The 26,460-nt window shown below is 47.9% G+C and overlaps 2 protein-coding genes across 7 annotated transcripts in view; one reads left to right on the forward strand and one right to left on the reverse strand.

Annotated features, from left to right (window-relative positions):
- The first annotated feature begins 12,949 nt into the window (after positions 1 to 12,949).
- CCR9 (C-C motif chemokine receptor 9) lies at positions 12,950 to 17,583 on the forward strand. Its single transcript, XM_072851430.1, has 3 exons — positions 12,950 to 12,971; positions 15,863 to 15,923; positions 16,420 to 17,583. Exons 2-3 carry the CDS (start codon positions 15,906 to 15,908, stop codon positions 17,581 to 17,583), a joined length of 1,182 nt encoding a protein of 393 aa, XP_072707531.1. The 5' UTR covers positions 12,950 to 12,971; positions 15,863 to 15,905.
- A 4,770-nt stretch (positions 17,584 to 22,353) lies between these two features.
- Positions 22,354 to 26,460, reverse strand: part of FYCO1 (FYVE and coiled-coil domain autophagy adaptor 1) — a 53,400-nt gene continuing 49,293 nt past the window's right edge. For all 6 annotated transcript variants that reach the window (XM_072853806.1, XM_072853805.1, XM_072853800.1 and 3 more), the window contains one exon: positions 22,354 to 26,213. In XM_072853806.1, the coding sequence (XP_072709907.1) occupies positions 26,138 to 26,213 (76 nt within the window). In that variant the 3' untranslated portion in view covers positions 22,354 to 26,137. The remainder of the gene's footprint in view (positions 26,214 to 26,460) is intronic.

Raw genomic sequence — 26,460 nt, forward strand, 5'->3', positions numbered from 1 at the left:
CACGTGACTCGCACCGCCCGCCCCTGGGCGTTGCGCAGCCGCATCCCCGGCGCCCCTCCCTCTCGGCGGGCGGCGGCGGCCGTTTCCCGGGGCAACCGCCGTTGCCCCCGCCCCCCCGCCCCCTCGAGAGCTCGCGCTCGGCGCGGAGCCGGTCGTTCCCCTCCCCGCGGCTCCACCGTCTGCGCATGCGCACCTGTCCCCCTCCCGCGTCCTGTCAGCGCGGAGCGGAGCAGGTCGCGGCGCGGCGGGTGTTCGGGGTTGGTCGGTGGGGCTGTGGGGTGCCGTCCTTCCCGCCCGCTTCCCCGGGGCGGCCTGCAGCCCCAGGGCCTGCTGCCGGGCGTGGAGGGCAGGGCTGCGGGCCTCGGCTTGCGGCCGCGACGGGCTGGGCCGGTTTCGCTCCGCTCTTCCTTCACCCCGATGGAAACGGGGACGGGCGGAGGCGGGAGCAAGTAGGTGGGAAGCTGTGTGAGGGTTTTTTTGCAACATCTGGTTTTTGGGGTTTTTTTGTTGGTTGCTTTTTCTTGAAGCCGTCAGGAAATAAAAGAGTTGCTCAGCTTTTGGGATTCTTTGCTTCTCTTGCTGTTCAAATATGAATGAACGAGTGAGTGAGTCTCCTGGGGACAGAGGTTCTGGCAGTTGGATGGAGGTGAGCAAAATGCACGAGAACCTCTTAAAATGATAATAAAAAAGGAAGTGGGTATGCATTGATGAGCTTTGTAATTGGTAAACCAGTTTTGTTTAAGAGCCCTATTCCGCACTGAGATTTTTGCATTCAGCGTCAGTGCATGACATGTTACGCATTTGATCTGTTCTGGTTCATGTTACTGCAGTAATCCTGCTGAACCCCAGTACCTCTGATTCTGTAGCCTAACACTCCGATACCGCTCTGGTGTAACGGAGGGGACACTCAGATCACATAATCACAGCATGGCTGAGGGCGGCAGGGGCATCTGGGGTACATCTGGTCCAAGCCCCTGCTCAAGCAGGGCCACCCAGAGCCGGTTGCCCAGTTCTGTGTCCAGACGGTTCTGAATATCTCCAAGGATGGAGACTCCACAACCTCCCTGGGCAACCTGTGCCGGTGCTCAGTCACCCTCACAGGAAAAAGTGTTTCGTGGCCCTTTGCCAGACTCTCCCCAGTAGCTCCATCTCTTTTTTGTACTGGGGAGTCCAGAACTGGACATGGGGCTCCAGGTGTAGCCTCACCAGTGACCTGTTGGTGTCACTTCTTAGGGAAGCCACAGCGAATTCTTGGCTCAGACGAGAATTTCTTTTTAGCTTTTCAATATGGATTAATAGCTCTTATATGACAGAAACTGAAATTGTTAAGATCTTTGTTTATAATGTTCTAGTGTTGGACAGATGCACACATTATGGTTAGTGCTTAATAAAACTGAAACCCGGACACTCCTAAGTTTGGTTTTGCTTGCACTCCATAAAGCAAACAACCAAAACTGAAGCAGCAAACAGAAATCACAGCGATAATTATCTTTAAAAACAGATGGATGATACAACAATGAAATAAATGTTATTTCCCCAGCAACAGCAGCATGTATGTGGACTCAAGAATAAAGAGTTTATGCCATGTGAAGCATTTTAAAACACATGAAAAGATCAGTCTTACTCATATCATGGCTTCACAAATCAACTTTAATGGGCTTTATTTATAGGTGATAATCTATTAACAGAGATTTTTGCAGTATCTTTTCACAGCAGCGATAAAAAAATGAATTCTACAACTTTTTTTGTAAAGTTGGTAGAAAATAAATAGTATATCTGTTTATAATGTGCCTTTTACCAACACTTGTTAGTTCCATATGCAATAGACTAGATTTATCTGTGTTCCTATACAGTTATTACAATGGTTTTGTCTTCAGAACACACTCTGATAATGAATAAGTTAGTCCATTGACATGATTGGACTTTTAATCTTTTTCAGTTTTCTCATCAAGGAATTATGATGCTGGCGGATTAACTACTCAAGACTACGTAAGGCAATAGCCAGGGAGTTTCTCATGCTGTTGGCACAAACCAAACCCGAAACAAAGTGGGTAATCTTTACTCAGATGCTTCAATCTGTCAGTTGTCAACTGTGTCAGCTGGAACAAATTGCTGTGCTTCAGCTTTCTCCCTGTAAACCAGGAATGACCGTTCCAGCGCTGCGTAGGAGTGGTGTTGGGAAGCTCCCTGAACTTATAAAAATGCTTTGAGATGCCTGCGTAAAAAGCACTTTGTACATGCAAAGGATTGTACGGGTTGTCAGTAGTAAAATGCTACCCCTGAGATTTCTACATTTGTATGCATGGGTTTGATGTAATAAGAAAGTTTGCCTCCTATCTGCGTGCAAAGGGATTCCTGTAAAAGACTTTAGTTTGGGGCTGAAATGGCAAGATTATTTAGCTGTGCTGGTGTTACCAAAAAGGATTTCCTTGCCTTTTTCTTCTAGTTTGTGCGCGGGTACCGGGAAAAAAAAGGCAGCAGAAGTACGCACTAGCTAAACCCTCTTTCTCTTGCCAGCAATAAAGGTGCCTCTGGGCTGGGAGCACGAGAAGGACCCCCTGTTACAACTCTTGATTCCTTAAATGCCATCTTAAGCCTACTTACAGATTTCTTTTCACCATTTACAGAACCTATTGCCTTTGGCCATGCTCTCGTCTGTTCCCCTTCCCTTTTGAGTATCTGTACCCGCGAACCCCCGTGCAAGCACGCTTAAGGCATATTTATGACCTGAGCTGACAGGATTTTCTTGCAACTTTCTGTTGTAACTCTTTTCAAAAGTCTTTCCTTCCTCAAAGAGTATGGCAACCCCTGCCTACTTGCAGGCAGAAGTGGAGAAAAAAGCTGCTCTTCGTATGTCATTAGGAAAGGCTAAAACAGCATTCAGACAGTGCCTGGCGATCCAGACGGCTTGAAAGACAGAGCTGTGTGATGGGTGTGGGGAGGTGGGAGGAGGAATCAGAGGGAGAGGTTTTCCATGTCTTCTGTATGGTGACACTGCAAGGCACTTGGGATGAGGTAGAAACCCAAGATCTGCCCGCCCTAAGAAAGGAAAAGGGAAAAGAAAAGAGCAGGAGAAGGATTGTTAAAGCAAGAAGACAGCCAAGTTACACCTGCACTTCCAAAAAAATAGCCATCTACAGTGGCTAAAAGACATGACCGGTCTGTTTTGATGCGGCAGTCAGTGCCATTAGCAAGGCATTTAATACTTCCAGCCTGGCTTGTTGCTAGATACAGCACTATATGGGCATGCAATTAGTACAGCAAGAGCTCATTCTTTCAGGATGGGCTATTTCAGCATCCCTTTGCTCTGCAGGGCCCTCTGCAAAGCGGAAAGCATGCTCTTAAAACGCACTGGCTACCGGTTTGTTTTCAAGCGTGACTCAAAACACAGGTTTTAGCTGATACATTCCAGGTGAAGCCCTTGCCCCTGACAGACTGGCTTTTTCCTAACAGCCCTCTGGACAGGGGGCACTCCTGGCAAGGGAATCCGTCTCTAGCCTCGCTCTGCCTGCTGATCCATCACATCCCCAGGCGGACACATGCAAGGGCCTGTCTCTTCACACGCAGCTGGCATCAAAAGGTGGAGATTCTTTCACTGAATAGACAGAGTCTGGCAGCTTTCTGCACTCATTGTACCACTTTGGCAGACCGATTCATTACCAAGCATGTGCTAGAGGATTGTTTTCCATCTTTGCCTTTATTAATGGAAAAGAAGGAAAAAGATGTTCCTTTGCATCTGAATAACCTCCTCATCAGTCACTTCATGCCACTGCCATTCCCAGGTGGTTTCAGCTCTGCCCAGTGCATGGCCACCAAGGGCAGGGACAGCCCCCTGCGCCTCCTGGGCATGGGGACTGCCTCGGGGCCAGCACCCCAATGGCCTTCCTCTGAAGAGCAGACCTCCCTTTAGAAGAGCAACGAAGCTGCGGAAGGGTCCAGAGCACAAGTCTTACGAGGAGCACCTGAGGGAACTGGAGTTGTTTAGCCTGCAGGAAAGGAGGCTCAGGGGAGACCTTCCCGCTCTCTACAACTCCCTGAAAGGAGGTTGTAGCCAGGTGGGTGTCGGTCTCTTCTGCCAAGAAACAGGCGATAGGACAAGAGCAAACGGCTTCACGTTGCGCCAGAGGAGCTTTAGATTGGTTGTTAGGAAACATTTCTTCACCAAAAGGCTTGTCAAGCATTGGAAGCGGCTGCTCAGGGAAGTGGTTGAGGCACCAGCCCTGGAGGTCTTTCAAAGACCTGTTGTTGTGGTGCTTAGGGACATGGTTTAGCGGTGGACTGGGCGGTGTTAGCTTAATGGATGGACTCGATGATCTTCAAGGTCTTTTCCAAGCTCAAGGATTCTATGATTCTAGGAAGGATGCTGGGCGGAGGGGTGGTGGGCAGGGCTGCACACGGGGGACCCCGTTACCCCCGCGTCACAGTGCCACCACCCGGCAATGCAGCAGTCACAATGCCCCGCGGCAGGATAAAAGGGGCATCCTCCCATGTCCCGTGGCCAGCCTGCCTGGCAGGCAGCCCAAAGACATCCGAGAGGAAGTCTTTGAGGAGCTGGTGGGGTGACTTGGAGGGAGGAGGTCTGGAGGCCTGACAAGGCTGCTGGAGGTTCTTCACTGCAAGGCAAGATCCTGGCAGGGCCACATTCAAAGCCCTTCTGATGCATGGAAATCCTGCTTCAGCCCTCAGGGAACACCACCCGCCAGCTCCTCACGAGATGAGAAGGAGCACCAAGCCCAGTGGCAAGACCAAGGGCACGCCTTCTGCAGGAGCACTGGAGGAGCACCACAGAGCTCTCTGTCCTCATCCCCTGCAGAGCCGGGGGCAGCAGCCGTAAGCAATGGCATGCAGAGATGTTGCAAGGGGTCCCAGTGCTTTGGAGCACCCACTGGTGTCCTGCCAGGCACAGGAAGGATTCTTGCCCCCAAGGTCCATCAGGCCGGGGGCATGTGGCCACTCTCAGAAGCCCCTGAGATGGCTCCAGGTTGAGGAAGAACAGGGCTTGGGCATCTCCTGGGAGGCATGACAGGCCTGTGGGACGAGGAGGCAGGTCTTGCTCACGTGCTCAGGGAGTAGCCGATCGCCAGCTCTGGGGTCAGGAAGGAGTTTTCCCCCGGGGAAGATTGGCACAGCTCCCCGTGGGTTTTTTGCCTTCCTCTGCAGCACTGAGCATGACCGCTTGTCAGGGCTCCTCCGCTCCCTTTCGGCTAGGCTACTGCCTGCTGCTCATGCACCACCGAGACGGCCTCTCGTGCCCTGCAGCTGGGGGGAGGAAGGCTTTTTCTCCCCCAAGGTGGGCTAGCAACCGTCTCTGGGGGTTTTTTGCCTTCCTCTGCAGCCCTGAGCATGGCCCCTTGACAGGGCTGCTCTGGGCCATTTTGGCTAGGCGCCTGCTAGGGAGCTCATGCTCCTGTGCACGCTGTGCTCGGGAAGCGCAGACCACGTTCTAAATCTTCTGGTCAGCCCAAATATACCCTACCAGTAAAAATTCTCTCAAGTAAGATGTAGACAGATCCACACACAAGCCCTTCCAGAATGCTGAAGTACTCAGACCACCAAGCAGGCAAGGACATCCCCTTTGGGCACATGATACAGCATGGCCTTCCAAGATTTCAACTAGATTCCATGGAAAGAATTGCGTCAGCAGCTTTGCACATGCTCAGCAGCACAGGAGTGCTGAGCCCTCGTGTCCCGCAGCCCGGGGCAGGAAGCTTTAGAGACTGCCAGGGTGGGCCCCAAGGGTGGCCCCCGGGGCTTGCTTCTTGTCCCCTCGTGCTCCCATGGAGCACAGCCCCTTGTCAGGGCTCCTCTGGGTCCTTTTGGCTCGCTTCTTGCCTGCTGCTCTGGCACCTCCAAGGCACCACTCGTGCCCTGGCTCTCTCTGGCTCTCTTGCCCATCGCTGGCCAAGAAGCACAGCGCAGCATGTTTGGGAGGGCAAAAACTAGGCTTGGCATCGACAAGTGTAAGAATTTTGGAAACTCCCACGCACCTCCTCCGCCTCCTCCTCCTCTTTTGCGTGTCATCGGTCCTGCTGGTCATTCTTCACATTTTTGCTCTTCCGGAAACAGGGACTGCTCAGCCCTGGTCTTTGAGGTTTTCATCCCAAGTGAGACGTGACATTGGTGATAGTCCTTCCTTCTCACGGGCTGAAACAAAAAAAGAAATTAGAAACACAAGGCAAAAAATCATGATCAACTAGGTTTGGGAATGCTTTGGAGGTCTTTTTGGATGCCAAGATAAAAAGTCATGTGAAAAAAATTAATTCCCCCAAAAAAGAGAGAAAAATCACATTCTGACAACTTTTCCCTTTGTTCCCGAGAGTGCCTTCTTTGTGCATCTGTCACTTACCCACTTTCCTCTTTCTGGCCAAGCTTAATATTTGATTAACCATACACATCATGCATCCGGCTCTCCACACGGCACAGGGGATTTGCGACTTGCTGTGGCTCTCGCTTGCCTTTGCCTGGCTTCAGGTGATGTTTTTTCCAGCTCAAGCGAGGATTGCATCGGGCTGCTCCTGGCTGCACATGCGCAGCCTGTGCACGCTTGTGAGCATCTGCTCTGAAAGAGATTGAGAAAAAGACAATAAAATCCTGTTACCACGTGTAACCTTTGTGCTCTGTGTCCTTGACAGTGGTTTTGGAGCTGAAAAGCCCTGGCATTTCAGGGAAAGAAGAGTCTCATCATTATTTGACTCATTGGGAGGGAAGGGGAAGGGGAAGGGGAAGGGGAAGGGGAAGGGGAAGTGGACAGGGAGGGGGAAGGGGAAGGGAAGGGGAAGCACAAGGGAAAGGGAAGGGAAGGGGAAGGGAATAGTTCAGCTGGAAGGGACCTACTAGATGACTGTCATCTAGTCCAACTGCCTGATCAATTTAGGGATAAGCAATAGTTAAATCTTGTCATTAAGGGCATTGTCCAAATGTCTCTTGAACACTGTGGGGCGTGGGGCATCGTCCACCTCTCCAGGAAGCTTATTCCAATGTTTGACCACCCTCTCAATAAAGACATGCTTCCTTATGTCCATTCTAAACCTCCCCTGATGCATCTTTGAAGCATTCCCACATGTCCTGTCACTGGATAGCAGGGAGAAGAGATCAGCCCCTCTCTTTCCACTTCCCCTCCTCAGGAAGCTTTAGAGAGGAATGAGGTCGCCTCTCAGCATCCTTCTCTCCAAACTAGACAAACCCAAAGTCCTCAGCCACTCCTCATAGGACATTCCTTCCAGCCCTTTCCCCAGCTTTTGTGCCCTCTGGATGCATCTGAGTACCTACCTTAATATCCTTTCTAAATTGTGGTGCCCAGAACTGCACACAGTACTTGAGGTGAGGCCTCACCAGTGCTGAATACAGTAGGATAATCACCTGTTTTGACCGGCTGGTTATGCTGTGTTTGATGCACCCCAGGATGCAGTTTGCCCTCTTGGCTGCCAGGGCACACTGCTGGCTCCTATTGAGCTTGCTGCAGACCAGCACCCCCAGATCCCTTTCTGCAGGGCTGCTCTCCAGCCACGGCTCTCCCAATTTATTCTTGTGCCTGGCATTACTCTGTCCCAGGTGCAAAATCCAGCATTTGGACTTGTTAAATTTCGTGCCATTAATGATGCCCACTGCTTCAGTCTACCTAGATCCCTCTGCAAGGCATCTTGTCCGTCAAGAGAGTCATCAGCACCTCCCAGTTTGGTATCATCAGCAAACTTGCTAATGGTGCATTCAACTCCTGCCTCCAGATCATGGATAAAAATATTGAACAGAGCTGGCCCTAGGATTGAGCCCTCAGGAACACTGCTGGTGGCTTGTCTCCAGCCAGATGGAGCCCCATTCACTGCAAGCCCCTGAGCCCTGCCCTTCAGCCCGTTCTCCACCCAGCACACTGCCTATCTGCTCATCTCCCAGGTGGACAACTCATCCAGAAGAGTGCTGTGAGGGACAGTATCAAAAGCTTTACTAAAATCCAGAAAAACTACATCCCCTGCCTTCCCTTCATCCACTAGGCAGGTGAAATGTCAAAACTTATAAACTTACTGAAATGTCAAAATATCTGTAAGGAACGAGCCCCAAATGGCTGTACTGTGAGCCCCGAGAGACAAAATGGAAGTCACAAGGAGTGGCCCAGTGTCACTTCCCTGGGCTTGACAGATGTCTCAGCCACTCCTGAGGCTGGAAGGAGAGAAGATTCCAGAAGCCCAGGGCTGGGGCCAATAAATAGGGGCACACAGAGGGGCTCGGGTTTTTTTTTCTTCTACACCAAACACCCCCGTTGGCAGGACCAACGCTGGATCCAGGACTGGTAATATTTCTACCTCAATCTCTTTCTCTCTTTCCCTCTTTATCTTTCTCTCCTCTTTTTCTCTCAGGGTTTGTTAACAAAAGGCCTACCTTAACTTACAGGAAAGCCACACAGCTCAGGCAGATATAATTATGTGATAACCAACAGTTATAGAATATTGTTCATGTAGGAGTTTTCTCGTTCTTAGTAAAGTTGATGTTTGTTTACGGGCCTTGAGTATCGTTTCACCTGAATCCACACTGAGGGGATTTGCGACTCTGAGTCACTCCCCAGTGGGGCTGAGAGGGACCTGGCAGGCAGACGCTGACTCTGCCATGTGGCTACCCTTATCGTCCTCATAACCCCCAGACATAAACCACTGACCAAGTCTGAGACTAAGACTGGATCCAGCCGCACCTAGACTCCTCTCTGAGAAGGAGTTCAGGAAGCAAGTTCAAGAAAGCTTTCTGAACCTCGTGACTCAACGGGAGGGCCACCTCTTCTCCCTTAGCCACACGCCAGACTCACATCCTTAACGTGACATATTTGGCGTCACAATTTTACTCCCCCCTCTCCACAGGTGGGACATGACAACATCTAAGAGGAAAATAGAAAAAAATTCTGAGATAAGAATCCACATTAGTGTATTTGTGATATACTTTCTCCTCACTCCTCCTGACTTCAATTTAACGCAGTGAGGCAGAGAGATAATATACAAGTTTTCTTTTAATATGATTGCTAAGGATTTCAAAGTAGGAACAGACTTTTAGCAGATACAGTTAAATTAGAGAACATTTGGCAAATGACATGTCTATGATCCTTTAAAGTGACTCAGCTGAGTTGCTGCGTGCTGCTGGCTACCCATGTGAAATCAGAGCTTCTGCTGTCACAAGTGTGATTTACCATTACCACGTCACCAATCTCTTCTGCAAAAGCACTGATAATATTGTGCATGCTGACATCATTCACTGAATGAAACCCATTAGTCCTCCTTACTAGAAATTAGGTTTGGCCCTGTGAAATATTTCCATAAATAAAGTTATTAAAATATACGTTTAACTAGGATGGTGTGATGCAGTTTAAAATGGTGACGCCTAAATACATTCTTTTGAGTGAATGAAAGCCTGGAATAACTGTGCAAAATTCATTTTTAAAAACTCATGGCTAAACGTTTCTTTGAGAATTTGAGAAAATGAGAATGCATCACATCTAGAACACCATATTCTGGCTCAAAAAGAATGCCTAATCCATCTAAACTAAGAGTTTATTAATTCACATATTTCAGCATCATTAAAAAGGTCAAATATGTCTTTCTTGAAATACCAAGTCAGAGAGAGAGAGTCGGGGCTTTGCGACCGAGGCAGCCCAGCTCCCCACAGGAGCGTCTAACCTTGTGTCTGCCGAGGTGACCTTGTGTGACAGCAGGGAGGGAGCCAGACCTGTGTCACTGCAGGTGGCTTCTGGTTGCAGGTACCTTGTTTTCTGGAGATCCAGCGTCTTACGTCTGGAATACGATTCACAGGAGTGCTGCGTGCGCTTCCACCTGCAACTGGATCAGCTGGGGGGAAGTTATGAGAACATGATGTACCCTTAAAAAAAAAAAATGAAACCAATCCAGGCAGGTCTTACACATCTCAAAATTTACAACTGAACTCACAACCACTTTTTTATCATTGTAATGACTCTGTACACCCGCTGGAAATGGGAATAAAATGGCCTTTTTTTTTGCTCGGTATGGAAAGCCCTAGGAAACCCTGTGTGTAGTCTACATAAGCAAGTAACCTGGCTGAAATTGCATTATTGGTGGAATAAGAAATGCTGAACCATGCTTTTGATTTGCAAAGTGTTTGCGAGTGTCTAGGATGGGAATGAGATTATGCAGGGTCATCTTTTCTTTGCTTGAAGATATAAGAGACTACTAAATGGAGAGCAACTCTTGCTTGGCAGGAACAGCCCAGGTGCTTTGTCTTGCCTCACTTTGGGGAAACAAGGGACAGCTGACGTGACTTGTCATGTCCAGTCTTATGTTCCTAGGACTCACCTCAAGTGTTTTGATCTATAGAAAGTTCCTAGATAATGTGATTTGCTTGTGTACAAGAGGCACTGATCTCACCGAGTACAAATATCCTCCTCATAGAGGATGGCGAATTGTGGCCACAGCCTCTCCTAAACAGACTAACTGAGGAGTTGTTGAGCCTGTAAAACGGCCTGCTTTGGGAGAAGCAGGTTAATGTCCTCCTTTTACCCGGGGAGGGGGAAATAGGTATATTAAAAGACAGATATAGTGCAAGCACAGTGCAATTTTCACTGTGAAAAAAGGAAGCTTCTCAGTGAGCCTCAGCAGAGGGTGTAACCCCAAGTTTTGTTCTATTTCTGCAAAATCTTTCCAGCACCTGATCAGCACATCAAGCTGAGTACGTCTCTGCCATTAGTACATGTACTAAATGAGGAGCTTAAAAAATCATCCCCAAGTTGAGCTTAAAATTAAACACTCTGAAGTTAAAAAGAAGACATATAAGAAATGCTGGTGGTTTTGATTTTCCTACTTATTTTAAACAACAACAACAAGTTGCAAGTGTTACTTGCAAGTTGCAAGTTGTTAACACTTGCAAGTGTTACACTTGCAAGTTCTCTTGGCGAGCATGAAAGCAATATACTTGTAAGGAAAACAGAGGTGCTTCGTTTTGTAATGATATGAGCTGGAGGGAAACGACAAGTTATCTCACGATGCACATTGGTATCGCAAGAACTGACCACACCGTCTCTGTTTTGGTTCGAAATGAATTAACTATGGACGGCACTGAGCGAGGATGTAAATAGGGAACTGGTTTGGCAGAAATTTGGCAAGAGGATTTGTAAAGTTCACACTGTTCTCCTGCTTCTGTTCCCACCGTTGGGGGCAAAAATGCCATTGTTGTCAGCGCCACTCGCTTAATAAACGGCACGTGGCAGAAAAATAACGAGCAGGATGAGCAGCCGCCCATGTTCTGGTCTGGAGATTTATCACTTTCAGGACAGTGCAACTGGCTGTGTGAAGTGGGTAGGTTAAGTTATACTTATTACTTTGTTTCTAGGGAGAATTAAGCTAAGTCTAATTAAAGTCACTTAAATCCAGAATGTGAGGGCTTAGATTCATGGAGAGACCAAAGGATGTGAAGAGCCTTTGTATCAGAGGCTTTGCCCACGGGCATGCCTTTTACCCTACTGCAGTTAATGTAGCTCTCCCAGTGCTGAATCACCTTGCATGACACCAAGGGCCAAACTAGCTTGAATTAGGGGTAATTACCATGGCTCAGCTGGCAGGCAGCCATTTGCCAGCCTGGAGTAACTCGTGCCTGAGCCCAGAGGCTATGCCTGTGCTTTCACACCTATGCTTTCCTTAGCAGGTGCCCTGGGGTTTAGCTGAGAGCTGCTCCCCCACCTCTGCTTTCCTACCTGGGGGTCCAGGAGGCAAGAGAGGCCATGCGCCGTACAGAGGAATCATCGCATGCGAACCTACGCCTGTTTCAGGAAGAGTTTCAGGATGACAACTAATTCTTAAATATATGCAGACACCTTAGCGGGGATTTTGCAGTTGAGTCTGGAGCACTCTGGGCTCCTTCCCCTCGGAAGGGGATGCCACACTGGTGGGAAGGGGTGCCAAGTGACAGCTGAGCCCAACCCAAAAGCTGGCCCGAATCATTGTTTTCTCCATAATTGGAACTGAGCCTGAACTGTGATTTGGAAATTTTCTTGAAGTGTGAGTTGAACAAGCGTCGATCACAGCTGAACACCATCCAGCATTTAAGCAAAACCCCATGGTGTTCGAACTTCCTGCAGAGAGGGGAATTTAAATCACTGTAATTTGCATGCCAGCTTACCAGGAAGAAGACATAAGATGTGCGAGTTCATGTGTTTATTAACCACTTCTCACTGCTGTCCTCTTCAAAATCTTTCCTGCCACACTCTTCTGGATGGTTGTCACATAAGACGTGCCACCAGCAGGGACTTTATGTGACTGCTTGCAGTCCTGCCGGGGACGCTCCAGTTTCTGTGGCAGGAATAGTATTGCCTTTCCTCTTGAAGGTGGCCTATGTTCATTCTGCTCCATTTTGCTGTTGCTTGCCAAACACCTGGTGTTGCAGGGCACCACGCAGACCCTGCAATCCCAGCCCCTGCTTACTTGCAGCCTTCATGGGCAGCAGTGGGGAGCTGTGCCTGTGGGCCAGCTTAGAGCGGGCAGGACTAGACCTGGCTCCTCGCTCCTGTCCCAGCCTCCCCAGGGTGCACTGGCGGCTCCCCAGAGGGGCCCAGTTCTTGTTCAGGGATTTTTTTTCCCCCAGTGAAAGTGGTTTCCAGCAGGACACGGCCGTGCTGGGAGCAGCCTCTGATTTGCCCTGTGCTAGATGATGCACATGAGCAGAAAAATGATGGTATGAGAGGTCTTCCCTTCGCTATCAAAAAAGCTTACCAGGAAAAAAAGAAAAAAAGAAAAAAGAAAAAAAGAGAAGACTGACATCTGTGTTCGAGCCACCTAAACCATACAAACCACAAACAGCCTGTGACAGGTCTAATTAGGCTGGGGTCCAGGGAGCACACACCCACCTCAGCCTTACAAAAAGCCCAAAGCTTCAAAGCTTCATTGTGGGTGCAAAGAGTAAACACCACATGTGGCGGTGTGACTGCTGGGTGCAACGGGCAGGCTGACCCCCCTGCAGCAGCTGTCCCGGTGAGTCCCCTCCTCCGCTATTCATGTCTGTCTTTCCTACATGCAGCCTCTATGGAAAGGAAACTGAATTACAAAATGCCTTTTTTTTTTAAAAAAAAAAAAAAAGCTTATTTGCCTTTGAACTCACCCAGTTACAGTGATTTTTTTCAATTGCAATTTAAGGTAGGTCTGACAGCTAAAAGAAAATAACATAAAAAAGCCCCCCTCAGGATGCACAGCTCTGCACCCTTCAGCAGATGCTGCAATGACATTTTGGAAACGGGTGCTGGGGAGAAATCAGTAGCTCGCTGACTGCCTGCTTGCTGGCCACAGTCACCTCTGGGTTGTACGTGGTAGGTCTCAGCCTCTATAGCCAAATTTTGCACTGTTGTGATGGGGATGAAGCTCTGCTGGTTCGAGATTTCAACTCGCTGAGGAGTTTCTGAAGCGAGGAGTCGCAGCAGGTAGAGCACGGCAGGTCTGACATTGCCGTGTAGCTGGGAAGGATGAGTCACGTGCTTAGCGCAGCATTTCCCTCCCCCCCCCCCCAAATAAGCAAAAAGGGGTCAAATTAATGTTGATTAATAAACAGCCCTTCCTCATCTCAAGGGCTGCTCTTGTTACTTGTGAACTTTTAGTGTGCTGTGAAGTTCACCATAGAAAAAAATCAGGTGCTGGATAGAACATCTGAAAGCTCATTGTATCTAACCCCACATTATTGTTATTATTAATATAACCCGTAACAAGCGCAGCACTAACAACAAAGCAAAATCCCAGCACAAGGTGGCTGCTGTGGTTAGCATGCTGCCTTCTCTGCGCTGCGGGTGAGGTCGTGACACTTTGCTCCTCGGACAGTAGGAATCCAGCTCAGCTTTCGGCTGTCTCCGTATTTACCGTGATGTGCGCGAGCCTGCCTGTGCCGAGGGGGCCGGGGTGGGTGCACCCTCGCTGCCTGTGCCCGGCGGGGTTGGTCGCCCTTCTGGCCCCCAGCTGCGCCCACACTGCTGCCTAGGCTGGAGCCAGACAGGGGTGGGGATGGGGACATGGACGGGGACAAGGAAAACCCCTTGTGGGGCTGTTGCCGCCAGAGACTTTGCTGTATTGAACCACGGCTGGGAGAGGAGCATTTTCCACTTGTTTCAGCAGACCTGTCCAACATCATTTGTATATGCATGGCTATGACTGGTCTTAATTTTTACATCTTAGTATTTACATGTGATATATCTGATTTATAGGTATTATACAGGTGGTTTCTTTCCGTCTGCTTGCATATTTTTACCAGCGTAAATTCTGCACCACACTGTAGCATTAGTATGCTTTGGCCGTTTACTTTCCTTGGTTGTCTGCTTTGAAAAGAAGTCAAATAAAAATATATTTTGAGTTTTGTGAATCATAAATTCAACTATTATGCACAGGGTACAAGTGGCATAATTAAAAGCCAGGTACTAAATTTATACCTGTACTTGAAACTCCAGGGACCAGCATAATTTTGCGTGTAGTTCTGTATCTTGATAGAAAATTTAAAAACTAAGAGCACATATTTATGACTGTTTTTATTTCTTCAATCCATTTTTAAGCAAACAGTCTATGCCTAGACTCATGTTCTTTTATTGCAAAGGTCTCACGCTGCCAACCTTGCTCCTAAATAATTCATATTCATTAAAGTTGCTTCAAGAAGATAAAAAATGGAAGGATTAGCCCCTAATCTGTGCTTTCTGAACACAATAATTTCTAAATAGATGAAAAAAAACTGCATTAAATTTTTGTGACCAGATTCCAAAGCCCTGCAAATATTTGCTGCAAGTGTTCACTTCGGCACCGAGAGCAGGCGAAGGGATGAAAGGCAGTTCGGGCCAGAGGGTGCCACAAACACAAAGATGTGGCTGCAGACACACTCGCCATCCCTAAAAGTGGCTGCCTACAGTAAACTGGTTTTGCTGACGAACTGGCTAACTCAGATAACCCTAATGCAGGCTGGGGAGGTGAACTGCACTCTGCATCAGTTCGTGCCCCAAATAATACCGGGGAAGGTGCTTTTAGTCAGCACGCAACGAGCAACTGGAGGGAAGCTAGAGCGTGAACGTGGGCCATTTCCCCATGGAGAAGGTTCAGCTCCATCCAGCTGCTGCTGCAGTGAGAGGTTTGGCTCTGTGAGGCGACCTCTCGTTTGTGTAACATGCTTTTGAAGGCACTGATGTCTGGAGGAAAGGTCTGCGCTAGCTGAAGGTCCCCGGTAGTGCCAACAGGACTCACCTCGCGTTGTTCCTCGGGCGTCATCCCCAGGCACTAGCACAGGCGGGCTGGTGCAGAACATGTTGAATACTTAGGAGTGTGCGGCTTGCATTGAGCCCACCAGGCTCAGCTACCTTTTGTGATGGTAGACTGACTTGAAAAGCAATCTGCAGCAGGAAAAAACAATATTTTCTTTTTACCTGCAGCAATGCTGCAGAGGATGCAAATATTTTAACACTGCAAACTACTGCTAAAGGCAGGTACTTTTCCTTGTTAGTTGCTAGACAATTTAAGAGACACATTTCATTTATTCTCACAAATCTTTTGGAAGATATGGTGCTTTCAGATTACTTTCTTTTTTAATGTGTGCACTGGGGACTCTACATCTTATTAAAAATGAGATCGCAGTGACTCTAGTACGTCAAAGGACTTAATCAGCACAGTGCCGTAGAGAAGCCGAAGACCTAATGTGGGCTAAATGTAAATTTGTAAAATGGAAACAGCTAAATAATTCAAACCAGCGACACCAATTTCTGTGTGGTTTGTTCATCTGCTGGCCAGACTCATTTCAAAGGGTTGAGGTTTTTATTAAAAGAAAAAGAAGAAGAAGAAAGAAGAGTCATGGTTCTACTTCAAAGCTGTTTCAAATCAGTTGTTTTTCCCCCATCTTTCCTCTCCAGGTTACGGAGCCTCCTTCAAGACCGAGTAAAGATCTGTCTGAAGATGGCAGTTACAAGCGTAGTGAGTATACAGCTACGCTGCTGTGTAATCTCTGTTTTCGTTTCTCCCCTCTTTGCCTCCATCAGTTTTCTGCCTCTGTCAAGCCAACAGTGCCGTCCCACCATAGCAGTAACACAAAGCCTTCTTCCTCACCTCTTTCCAAGTTGGGGATTTTGCATTTTGTTATGTATTTGAAGCTGCCAAGCCAACAGTGTTTTGAATGATCTGAGAGAGATAATGCTCTCACCACCTGCCATTTTAGTAATTGAAGTTGGCTGGAGGCTGTGACCTGCTCTTCTGTAAAGAGGTTGCTACTCAACAGGTCGTTTTTATAAGTCTCTGCTGTGCCACACACTTCAAGCAGTCTGAAATGCGCTGTATTTCGCTGGCAGCCTTTGCGCTTTCCCATCTAAAATGGAATATATTGGGGATCTTCAACTGCATCTGGTCGAGAGGGGCAAATTTATGCTTTACTGAGCCACCTCTCAACACAAATTTACCTGATGTCCCATTGCAGGTCACCCACCTTGGCAAGACCAGCCTGGATTACTACAGGAATGACAGCGTGACGCTGTCCCTGTATGGAAATCTGGTGAACAACACAGACTTCATGTGCGACAAGAGGCAGGTCAGGCAGTTCGCTCGAGCCTTCCTGCCGGTGTTTTTCTGGCTCATCTTCTGTGTGGGCACGGTGGGAAATGCCTTGGTTGTGCTCGTCTATTGCAAATACCCCTTCAGGAGGAGCATGATGCATCGGTACCTGCTGCACCTGGCCATTGCGGACCTGCTCCTCCTCTTCACCCTCCCCTTCTGGGCCAAGGCTGCCTCTGATGGCTGGATCTTCAAGAACTTCATGTGCAAAGTCGTCAACAGTATGTACAAGATAAACTTATATGGCTGCAGCTTGTTTCTAACCTGCATCAGCTTTGACAGGTACATCACTATTGTCCAGGCGACGAAAGCTAAAACTTCTAAGCAAAGACGGCTCCTGCGCAGCAAACTCATGTGCTTGGCTGTCTGGCTGATGTCCGTGAGCCTGTGCATCCCAGAAATCATGTACAGCCAAAGCACACAGGTGGGTGATGTAACAGTTTGCAAAATTACGTACCCGCCAAATGTCAGCATGATCTTCAGAGTCACTGTCCTGACCTTGAAAATCACAATCGGATTCTTCCTCCCGCTCCTTGTCATGGTTATTTGTTATGCCCTTATCATCAAGACCCTCCTGCAAGCCAAAAGATCCCAAAAGCAGAAGTCGCTCAAGATCATCACCATGATCATCACCGCTTTCCTCCTCTCTCAGTTCCCATACAATATTGTTTTGCTGATCAAAGCCATCAACACCTACACCAGGGTGGCGTACAGCTGTCAGGCTGCTGACCAGCTGGACATTGGGCTGCAGGTCACCCAGACCATCGCCTTCCTCCACAGCTGCCTCAACCCATTCCTCTACGTCTTTGCTGGGGAGCGGTTCAGGATGGCGCTGGGCAGGATGATGCAGAGCAGTGGCTGCTGCCGGAGCGGGGACCAAGAGCAGTGCTCCTCCGCCTGTGACAGCCAGGAGCACAGCTCAAACCGGTCCTTTGCCATGCTGGGCAGGCGGCAGGTGAGAAGCTCGCTGACCCTCAGCACCCACTTGACCTCCTCCGGTATGCCCCCACCTTGCCAAGTCCTCTTGTGAGTTAGTCCCCCCTCTCTCCCCTCTGGAGGAGCACCCAACTCTGTGGAAACCATCCATATACCCCAAAGACTGTCTCAGAGGGGTGGGGAGGGCTGGGGGTTCCTCGTGCACCCTGTCCTTGCTGTGTGGGACCCAACCTGGGCTTGCTGGCTGAAAGGAAGAGAAACCTTTGGCACAGGGCAGCAAAATGGAGCCATACTTCTTATAAGCAGAACTGATAGAGGATAAAAGCTGTCTTTGTGACAGCTGTAAATACACAGCCCATCTGCGGCTCAGACCACAGCCTGAAATAACAAGCCTTGCAGGGAGGCAATAAGCCCAGCTACTGCAGCAACAGAGGCAGATGAAGCAGAATGAACCGCCCATTCCATCCATAGGAATCAGCAAGAGGGGGTTCAGCCTTCATTTGCTGCCCAGCCGGGGTCTCCTACAGAGGTGGCCAGACTGCACCTACACCAGGTCCCCTCTGCTGTAAAGGAGAACAGCCTTTAGCTCCTACACTAGTTTATTGCAGCAGGCAAATGCTGCTCTCTGTGCCTGTGCAGACGTAAGTCTGTTTTGCTGCACGCATGGTTCTTCTTGCAAAGGAAAGTCGATTGTTTGTGTTCATAAAGTGGTCATTACAGAATTAGATCTGTCTTTCTCCTATATTATAGCTGTGCGGTGTAAGATGAAATTTGTTGTACAATTTAGTTGCTATGGCTCCTGTTTTGATACTGGCATTTTGTGCGGTTCCTTGCATTAACAAATGGCACCTTGCAATAAAAATTCAGGGGCGTCAGAGATGCTGAGTTGTCTGTCCCGGAGATATTTGCCATATGGTGCAAAGCCACAGTAAATCAGAACACAAAAACCAAACCCATGGTTGAACAGGCCACCGGTTATGTGCTGATATCTCTCCTAACGGTGAGAAAATATATTTAGCCTGGGGCCAGTAAGACAGAGAGTAATTAAGTGTCAAACCTAACATTAATGAAATTTGGATTGAGACTTCAGGTGGGAGGAGGCAGTGGTTCCCAAAAACGGTGTGCTGTAATGCACCCTGCAACTTCTATAGGGCTTTCAGCGTGCTGGTGTTGGTGCCGTAAGGGTGCCCGAGGCCGCAGGGCACTGCGTGGCCGTTCCCCCTCGCTCATCCCCTCCCGGGGTCGTGGCATTGCCTGTCCTGCCCGACCGCAGCCTGCACCTCCCAGTCTTCAACTGCAAGTTGTAGTACTCAGGAGGCTTTCTTTTAAATAACCACATTTAACCTAGTTTGCCTCCAGGTAATTATTTCTTGCAGGAAGAAAGTGTTTGCATTGTGTATTAATCATTAAAGCATGTGGATAAACACGAGCTTTCTGCAAGGTTTGGTGCTGCTTTTCTAGCTAACAGGGTACATCTGGGCAGATGGGGCTCTAGTTTCATATACATTTATTAGGATTTTTTTTTTAACCCTTTCCTTAGGGGAAAAAAATGGTGAAAGATGTATACATTTTTTACTATATGCGTAGGAAGGGTTTGGGGTATTTTTGTGATTTGTGTCGAGCTCAGTGCAAACAGAAGCTGAAATTCTGTTAAATAAAGGCACGGCCACATACACGGAGGGGATGAACTGGTTGTTTCTTGCCCACACATCCTTCCCAGGTTTGGATCCGTACACATAACCTGTTTCCAATGATAGGATCTACCCCTCCCAAAAAAGGCCAAAGGAAAACTTTGCTAACAGGGTTTACTTCACACACAAGGGTCTAACCCTTGGGGTGTGGAAGCCGCAGCTGAGGACCCCGCAGGCACCGGAGCAGGTTTAGGCTCCCGAGGCGATGGGTGGGGTGCAGTTTTGAGGGGCAGGGCAGGTTTCTGAGGGCAGGGGAGGAGGGAGCATGCCGGGGGCAGACGCTTCCCCACGGCAGCTGAGCCCCACTACCGCTTCCCAGGGATGGGGGCCAGGGTGCTCCTCGCCCCAAAAGAGCCCTCGAGTCATGCAAACAAACAAACAAGTGTGCAAACCTTAGCTGCCACCGACCTGCAGTCCTGCCCAGCGGCCTCGAGCTCCTCTTCCCTGCACAGCATCCCGCCAGCCCCAGGACTTTGAATTTCGGGGCCTTCTCAGTGAAGGTAAAAACTTCTTCAGTCCATGAAGCGCAGTGGGAAATTTTCATGCTTAGTTGGCGAGTGAAACTGTTGAGGGTGGTGAAACGGCGATGAACTTTCAGCAGTTTGGGGTGGAGGGGTCATCCCCAGGTCATGCACGTCCCACTCTGAGTCAGGCTGCTCCCCGCTGCTTTGCCCGGGGGAGCCGGGGGACCAGCCCCCCCAGGGCAGGTTTTTCCTTGTGGGGTCTGTCCTGCCAGGGCTGCCTGTGGTCCAGCAGCCGCTGGTGGCTTCCCAGGCTGCCGGCATCCCCCGAACTCGTTGGGAAGCTGCCTCCCTGCGGCCCCTCCGGCTGCAGCCTCATCCCTGGTGGGGTCCCTTGTTGCTGGCCACCACACAGCAGGGACTCAGTCATGGAGGTGTTTGCTGCCATTGCCCCCTCCTCCATCTGCCGGGGGTCTCCGTCCTCCAGCAGCACAGCTCCTTGCGGCCAAGCCCTCCCAGGGCTCCTCTGTGCCTCTGCCCTGAGGTTTTTAGCTGGATTTATCCCATCAAAATCCCTCTCGTGCCTCCCTAGGGTGTCCCCAGCCTTCAGCTGATGCTCTCTCCCAGGAGGGGAGGTTTCCCCGAAGGTGAGGGGTATTTCCCCCCCTGCCCCATGGCCCCTCATGCCTCCCATGGGACACTGCCTGCGCCTTACCCACAGCTCCAGCAGGACAGTCAGCGAGCAGTTGTTGGAAGCCCTGGGAGAAGCCTGAGATCTTACATGGCTCCCTCCCCTCTCTTTAAGGCCATTTTTTTCCCAGATGTTCCCAGTTTTGGGTTGCAGTCTCCTCTGCTGTCCCTTTTCTTTGAAGGAGTGGCTCAGCTTGTCTCTGCCCTGAGCGTTGCATCGTCATCTGAGACCCTTCAACTCCTAGTTCCCACCTCAGACTTCTGACAGCCAGAAGTGTGCCAGGACCCCAGATTTCACCCAGGCAGGAACCAGGTCAGACCTGCCCACTGGCCTAACACCCCCAAACTTTCCAAAGGCTGGGAGCTGTGCTGTAGCAGGGACGGCCACAGCAGTAGCTTTGTGTTGTCATCGATTCGCTATGGTGAAGGGCTCGGGGGTAGCCGTGACCGTGGTGCAAGGTAGTCACGTAGCATGGCGCCAGCCTGTTTGTGGTACAAGGAGAGGAAGTTGCGAGAGCTGATGAGAAACTTTCACTCTCTGCAGGCAAACTTGCCTAACTGGTGCCTGCTCCTGCCTGAAACAGAGACGTGCTTTATAGAAGTGCCTCTTCCAGAGAGCAGAAAAACGATGGAAAGGTGGGAAAGAATGGCGATGGGTGCTGCAAGAATCACTGAAGTCACAGTAGATAAAGCAGCCCAAAACCAGAACCATCGATCTGAGTTCGGTGTGTGCAAACCCACCATTTCCAAGTATGATCCGGATCAATTATCCGTCATTTAACTGACCAGACACTGTAGTCCCAGCACCCCCAAGTGCTGCCTGTTTTTTCTAAGCCTCCTGGGCCATATGTGTTTTGAAACCTTATATTTGGATTTCAGAGCATCCCTGTGACATTTCGAGGGCTAACAGAGAGGATACCGCTGTCTCGTGGCAGCTTCACATGGTCCCCACAGCAGAATGCCATACTGGGTGTGCCAAGGCCAATATTTGGGGCACAGGCCAAGACATAGGTGGGTTAAGACCCTAAGTAAGGCAGCAGTAGGGCTGGAAGAGCCTTGCTCCTAGCACCAAAGAAGGGAGGATATACTGTCCAGTCTGGCTAAACATGGATTATTGGAGATGTACACAAAGGCTTTCAACAGCCACAGCCTCCCCTGCAGAGCTCTTGTACAGCAAGGTATGGTTGCTTACATGTGTATGGCAGGTCCCTTGTACTGTGGGCTAGGCTTCGCTGGAGACTGTCCCAGCAAGAAGCCTCTGAGCGTGGAGCAGGGGCTGGTGCTGCTGCTGGGGTGCGGGGCCGGGAAGCGTCGCAGCCTCCACCCCAGCAGAAAACTTCTGTGACGAAACAGAATTAACGGATAAAAGAAGTGATGACTGGTCGTGATGGGGCCCGTTGTCCTCCTGACCCCATTCGGATGGCCCTAGCAGCTCAGACAAGCCTACGCATTTACCATGTGCCATGGGGCTGAGACTACAGATGCAACCACAGAGGCGACACGTGAAGAGCGCCTGTGACTCACACAGCGCTTCTGTCCCTCCCACAGCCATGCAACGTAACCTGGGTGTACAGACCCAGCCAGGACCTGGGGAAAACCAGACAGGAGCCCTAAGCTGAAGGACAGTGCTGCTCGGTGTCGTGGACAATGGTGAGTGCAATTGCTGTCCTTGGGGCTGCTTTGTTTCTGCCTCCGAGGGGAAGCAAAGGTGGATGAAAGTGTCTCTCAGCCACGGGGCTGTGCCCTTGCTGGGGGAGGCCCAGCTGCTCCGAGCCACCAGGACACAAAGATATCTCCTCTAGCTTGGGGGCCGGCTCATTTAATACTTATTTAAAGATCTCCGCTGTTGCTCTGTTGTACTGTACAGATGTGGCCTTTCTCCATCGGCATGACAAACTATTTTCTATTTTCCTTATTTTCTAATATTTTTTCCTGCTTCGAAGTAGATCATACAATCATCTGTTTTATCTTCCAGACAAAGCTATCTCTACAAGGCAGAAAAGGGACACACGTTCTCAATGATACAGAATTTTATTTTTTTAATTCCTGAGGTTAAAAAAGGGGAAAAAAAGCATCAAGAAACATTCCAGTACACAACCGTCTACATCTGTGTAACTGTACAGACGCTGGTATACATAAATCTCTTTTTCCCCTATCTGGAGCGTGAAGTTTGATGTGAATGGGGTTTGCAATTCTTTGGCAGTTAAGACCAAAAGATGCTTCTGAACAAGTTACAATCTCAGTGATTGAGCATAATTAAAACTATAGTGCAATTTCAATTTTAAAAAAGGAGCAAAGTCAGGCTTTTGTAGCTTTGCTATTTTGTAACGTGGTACACTCTCATGCAATACATCTCTGTGATTTTGCATAAAGCAACACTGAGTAACGCTGAGTAAAGGAACACTGTCATTTTATTAAAACAACTATATTCTTTCCTTCACATAAACCTCTGCATAACAAAAAATATTACCCTCCATTGTTCCAGCACCCAGGAAAAACACCCAATTGCTTATGCTGACCACAATGTATGCTCTCTTTGTCCCACGACTGTGATATCCCCTTCAATTAATTTCATGATCAATTTTAAATATTTCTTTTAATTGCATTCCTGCACATAATAAAAGGCCCAATTCAACAAATCACCTGAGCACCTGTAAATAAACAGATTTATCAGCATCCTTGGCACAGCTCACATGAACAAGTGCTTTATGAATGGAAGTATAAGGTGCTTGAATGAAATAATCTCTTGCACAAACCTACACTTGTGCTGTCCTTTATTGGGTTTCCATGGCTCCAGTAGTAAACGGTCTGGGACATTCAAACAAAAGGTCAGTACTAATGACAGGTTCTTTACTGTCTTCGCACAGCCTCTGAGGTGGAAAAGACTCCCTCTTCTAGCTGACATGGTGGGATTCCTGTTCTTGAACAGTTGCTTTGAACAGTTGCACTCCTGTCCACTTGTTTTACCTTATCAGCTTGAGTATTTCCTCTTTTGAAACTTTTTCTCCTTCTTAAATACTCTCCTTGGTTAGAACCAAACCTTTTCTTTTTGTCTTTAAACTACAGGTTCTGGCTCCCACTCTTAGTCCTCTTTCAGAGAGCAAAAAAGCCATAAAACTACTCTCATGGGGCAGGAAAACCTGAAGAAAAGGTACCATAAAGACTCAAATTCTAAATAAAAACAATCCAGTGTCTTTACTCCCCTCTCCAAAACATATGCGCCAGCCAGCCTCAGGACTGTCTATGTGAAAAGACTTGCAGGGCAACATCTGGCTTACTAGATGGAGCCAATTCCTTTAAGAGTTACATAACAGTGGCTTAAAAATATTTGCCACAGGATGAAAAAATGCTAAGAACTGGGATGCAGAGAGGAAATCCAGAGGCAAGTCTGTCAAATAATTTTGAATGGAGATATTTCAAATACTTCTGAGCAGAGGTGTCATATTTTGGCTTAACATACTTGACAGTGTCCCTCTACCTTACATTTGGCATTTTAAGAAAGATATCCTAGTAAGATTAGTATTCTAACTAAAACAACAGCAAAATGCTTTTAAAAACCACACCTAAAAGCTTAAAGGAAAACTGCAGCAGACTTCAGTTAACAGCTCAGTGAAATTGCATAGCATATGGTACACAGTACTCCATTTTTAAGCAATAAATAATCTCTTCTTGCCTAATTAAATATAAAACATATCTTCAACACTGAAATATGCCATAATTCATGAACTGATCCATGTGCTGTTTATTGCCTGTTTATTGCCCACTTCAGTCTCTTGTCCCCCTCATTTTTATGCACACAGGTAAGGGTTTAACTGCATTGCAGCCTATTCCCTCAGGAGGGGGAGTAAACCAGCTTGCACCTTCCACTGACCCCTCTGCCTGGCAGAGGCTGGAGAGCACGGCACCAATACTGGGAAGAGGCATCTGAAGGCAAGGGAAAGCTTCCAGTGAACCAGGCACCTAAAATCTGGGTGCTCCATGAAAGGCAGTCATTCTTTCACAATCTTTTTCGAGATCACTGTATTTATGTAGTGCTAACAACTGGAATGAATGATCAGCAAACTTTAGCTTTATCTGCAGTATTCTTTTCTTTCCTATAATCAGAAATTTCCCTCTACCTCAGCTGCTACTATGTAAATGTCCAACACTTGTTTTGTGATCTCCATCTTTTAAACAAGCAGCCTTTTGCTGTAGAAGGAGATCCCCTATGGGTAATGGATTGGACCAGCAACTCATAAACACCACTCGGACTCTCCCCGCTTCCTTCCCTAGTCGAGCTGACCCCTCCAATTCCCTGCCCTTGTTTTTACATTTACAAGTTTGCCCCATGCTTTCTTTCCCCTCCCCTAAATAATTTTCTTCAGCTTGTGCTTGCCTTTTTTTTTTCTTTCCCTTCATGTTTTATTTGCTGACTCCCACCATGACCCCTGTATACCAGGGGTCATGCCACCAAAAAGTCTACAGGGTTCCTGGCAGGCTGAGCTGGCCATCTACCAACTGCTGCAATAAAACCTTCCTGGTCTGAGGTTTCCTTGGGAGAACAATAACACGAGAAATCAGACACATATAAAATGATGAGGAGGGCTGGTTGGGAGAAAGAGCTTTTCTCCTTTCTCCTGCCAAATGTTTCGCCTTTCCATCAGAAGACGGGATTTTTAAACAGAAAAATCTGCTTTCAGATATTTCGACAAAAAGTTGAAATTCTATACAGAAAACAGACAGTTTGCATAGGAATTTTATATAAATGAGAACCCAGTCTTCCCTTAAAAGGCCAGCTCTGTCCCCAAATCCAAGATGGAAAGTTAGCAGTTGGCTAGGGCAACTGCAAGGGTTAGGAAAGTGGCAGAATACACTAACACTGGGTGGAGAGCTCATCAGGGCTGGACATGCATTCGGTTTCGGATGGACTTTCTGAGACTAATTCAAACATTATTGCCACCTTTCACGTGGTCTAGAGAGAGAGAGACTGCTGACCTCTTCAGGAACTGTGCTTTCCTGTAAATGCGGATGACTAAGGTGCTAAAGCAGGAAAAAGGAATGCTCCTCTTCCTAATATCACACAGTGAGCAGTACTTTATCCTACAAATGATACTCCTGATTCTGCCACCGGTACTCACCATAAGAGCTGATTTCAGTGGACCAACTTACAGAGTACGGTGAGCAAAAGTGAAATGAGTTGCTGCTTTGTGTTGTATTGTTTTGTAACTGCTATTCAGTACCAAAGCATTTGTAAAAGCCAGACTTACCAAATCTTAGCCCAAAATGTAAAAAACCCTATGTTTGCTGTTTATAAAACTTGGAAAAGGTAAAAAATTCTAGATGGATTATAACATGCCTGTGAAGACTGAAGTATTGCATAGTTGTTGTTCTGACTGTAAGAGCAGTAGAGCAGAACAGAAAGGGTTATGTTTACTCCTCAGTGAAGAGGTCAACAAAAATATGCATTTTTCTTTACATTTCCTTTTGAAGAATATGTTTGGAAGAAAAGTAATTCAATTTTCAGTAGAGAATTTCAGTTTGCATTTAGACATCCCCACACTTATTTTTTTCCCCACTGAAAAAAATTTGGTTATTATTGACCTGTTAAATCGAACAACATGGCTTTTCAGCAATCTGTACACAGTACAGAACCATTAGTGTTCCTAAAAAGGCTTCCGTTTTTTAGTGTATACATGTTCTCTAAGTGCACTATAAGTATTGCATAGTTTCAAAGTCTTCAAACACAGTGGTAATCATAATGCTTACATGTACATAAAGAATATAATTTCTTAAAAATTTAATTAAAAATAACATAGTATATTCAAGGCTATGGAAAATCACTTCCATCATAGATGACAGGTCGCTCGACAGCCAAGTGATAAAACACCCTTTTTGAGATAAACCTGTCAAGAAAAAAAAAAGAGAGCAAGATGATCACGATAGCTGAAGTCAACTAGACAGGAAACCTTAAAAGTGTATTCAGTCTTTCAGTTTATACTCAGGCAAAAACTTGACTTTTTAAAAAGAAGTATGCCTGCACAAGGGCCGTCAGGTCTGTTGTTAATAAGATGACAATCCTGACTAAACTGTCCCGGAAAGAGTCAGAAATTACTTGCTTACTTCTGTTTACCTCCCCAGAGGTTGAGACAG

The sequence above is a fragment of the Ciconia boyciana genome, chromosome 2 (assembly GCF_034638445.1).
Source record: "Ciconia boyciana chromosome 2, ASM3463844v1, whole genome shotgun sequence".
NCBI classification, from domain to species: domain Eukaryota; kingdom Metazoa; phylum Chordata; class Aves; order Ciconiiformes; family Ciconiidae; genus Ciconia; species Ciconia boyciana.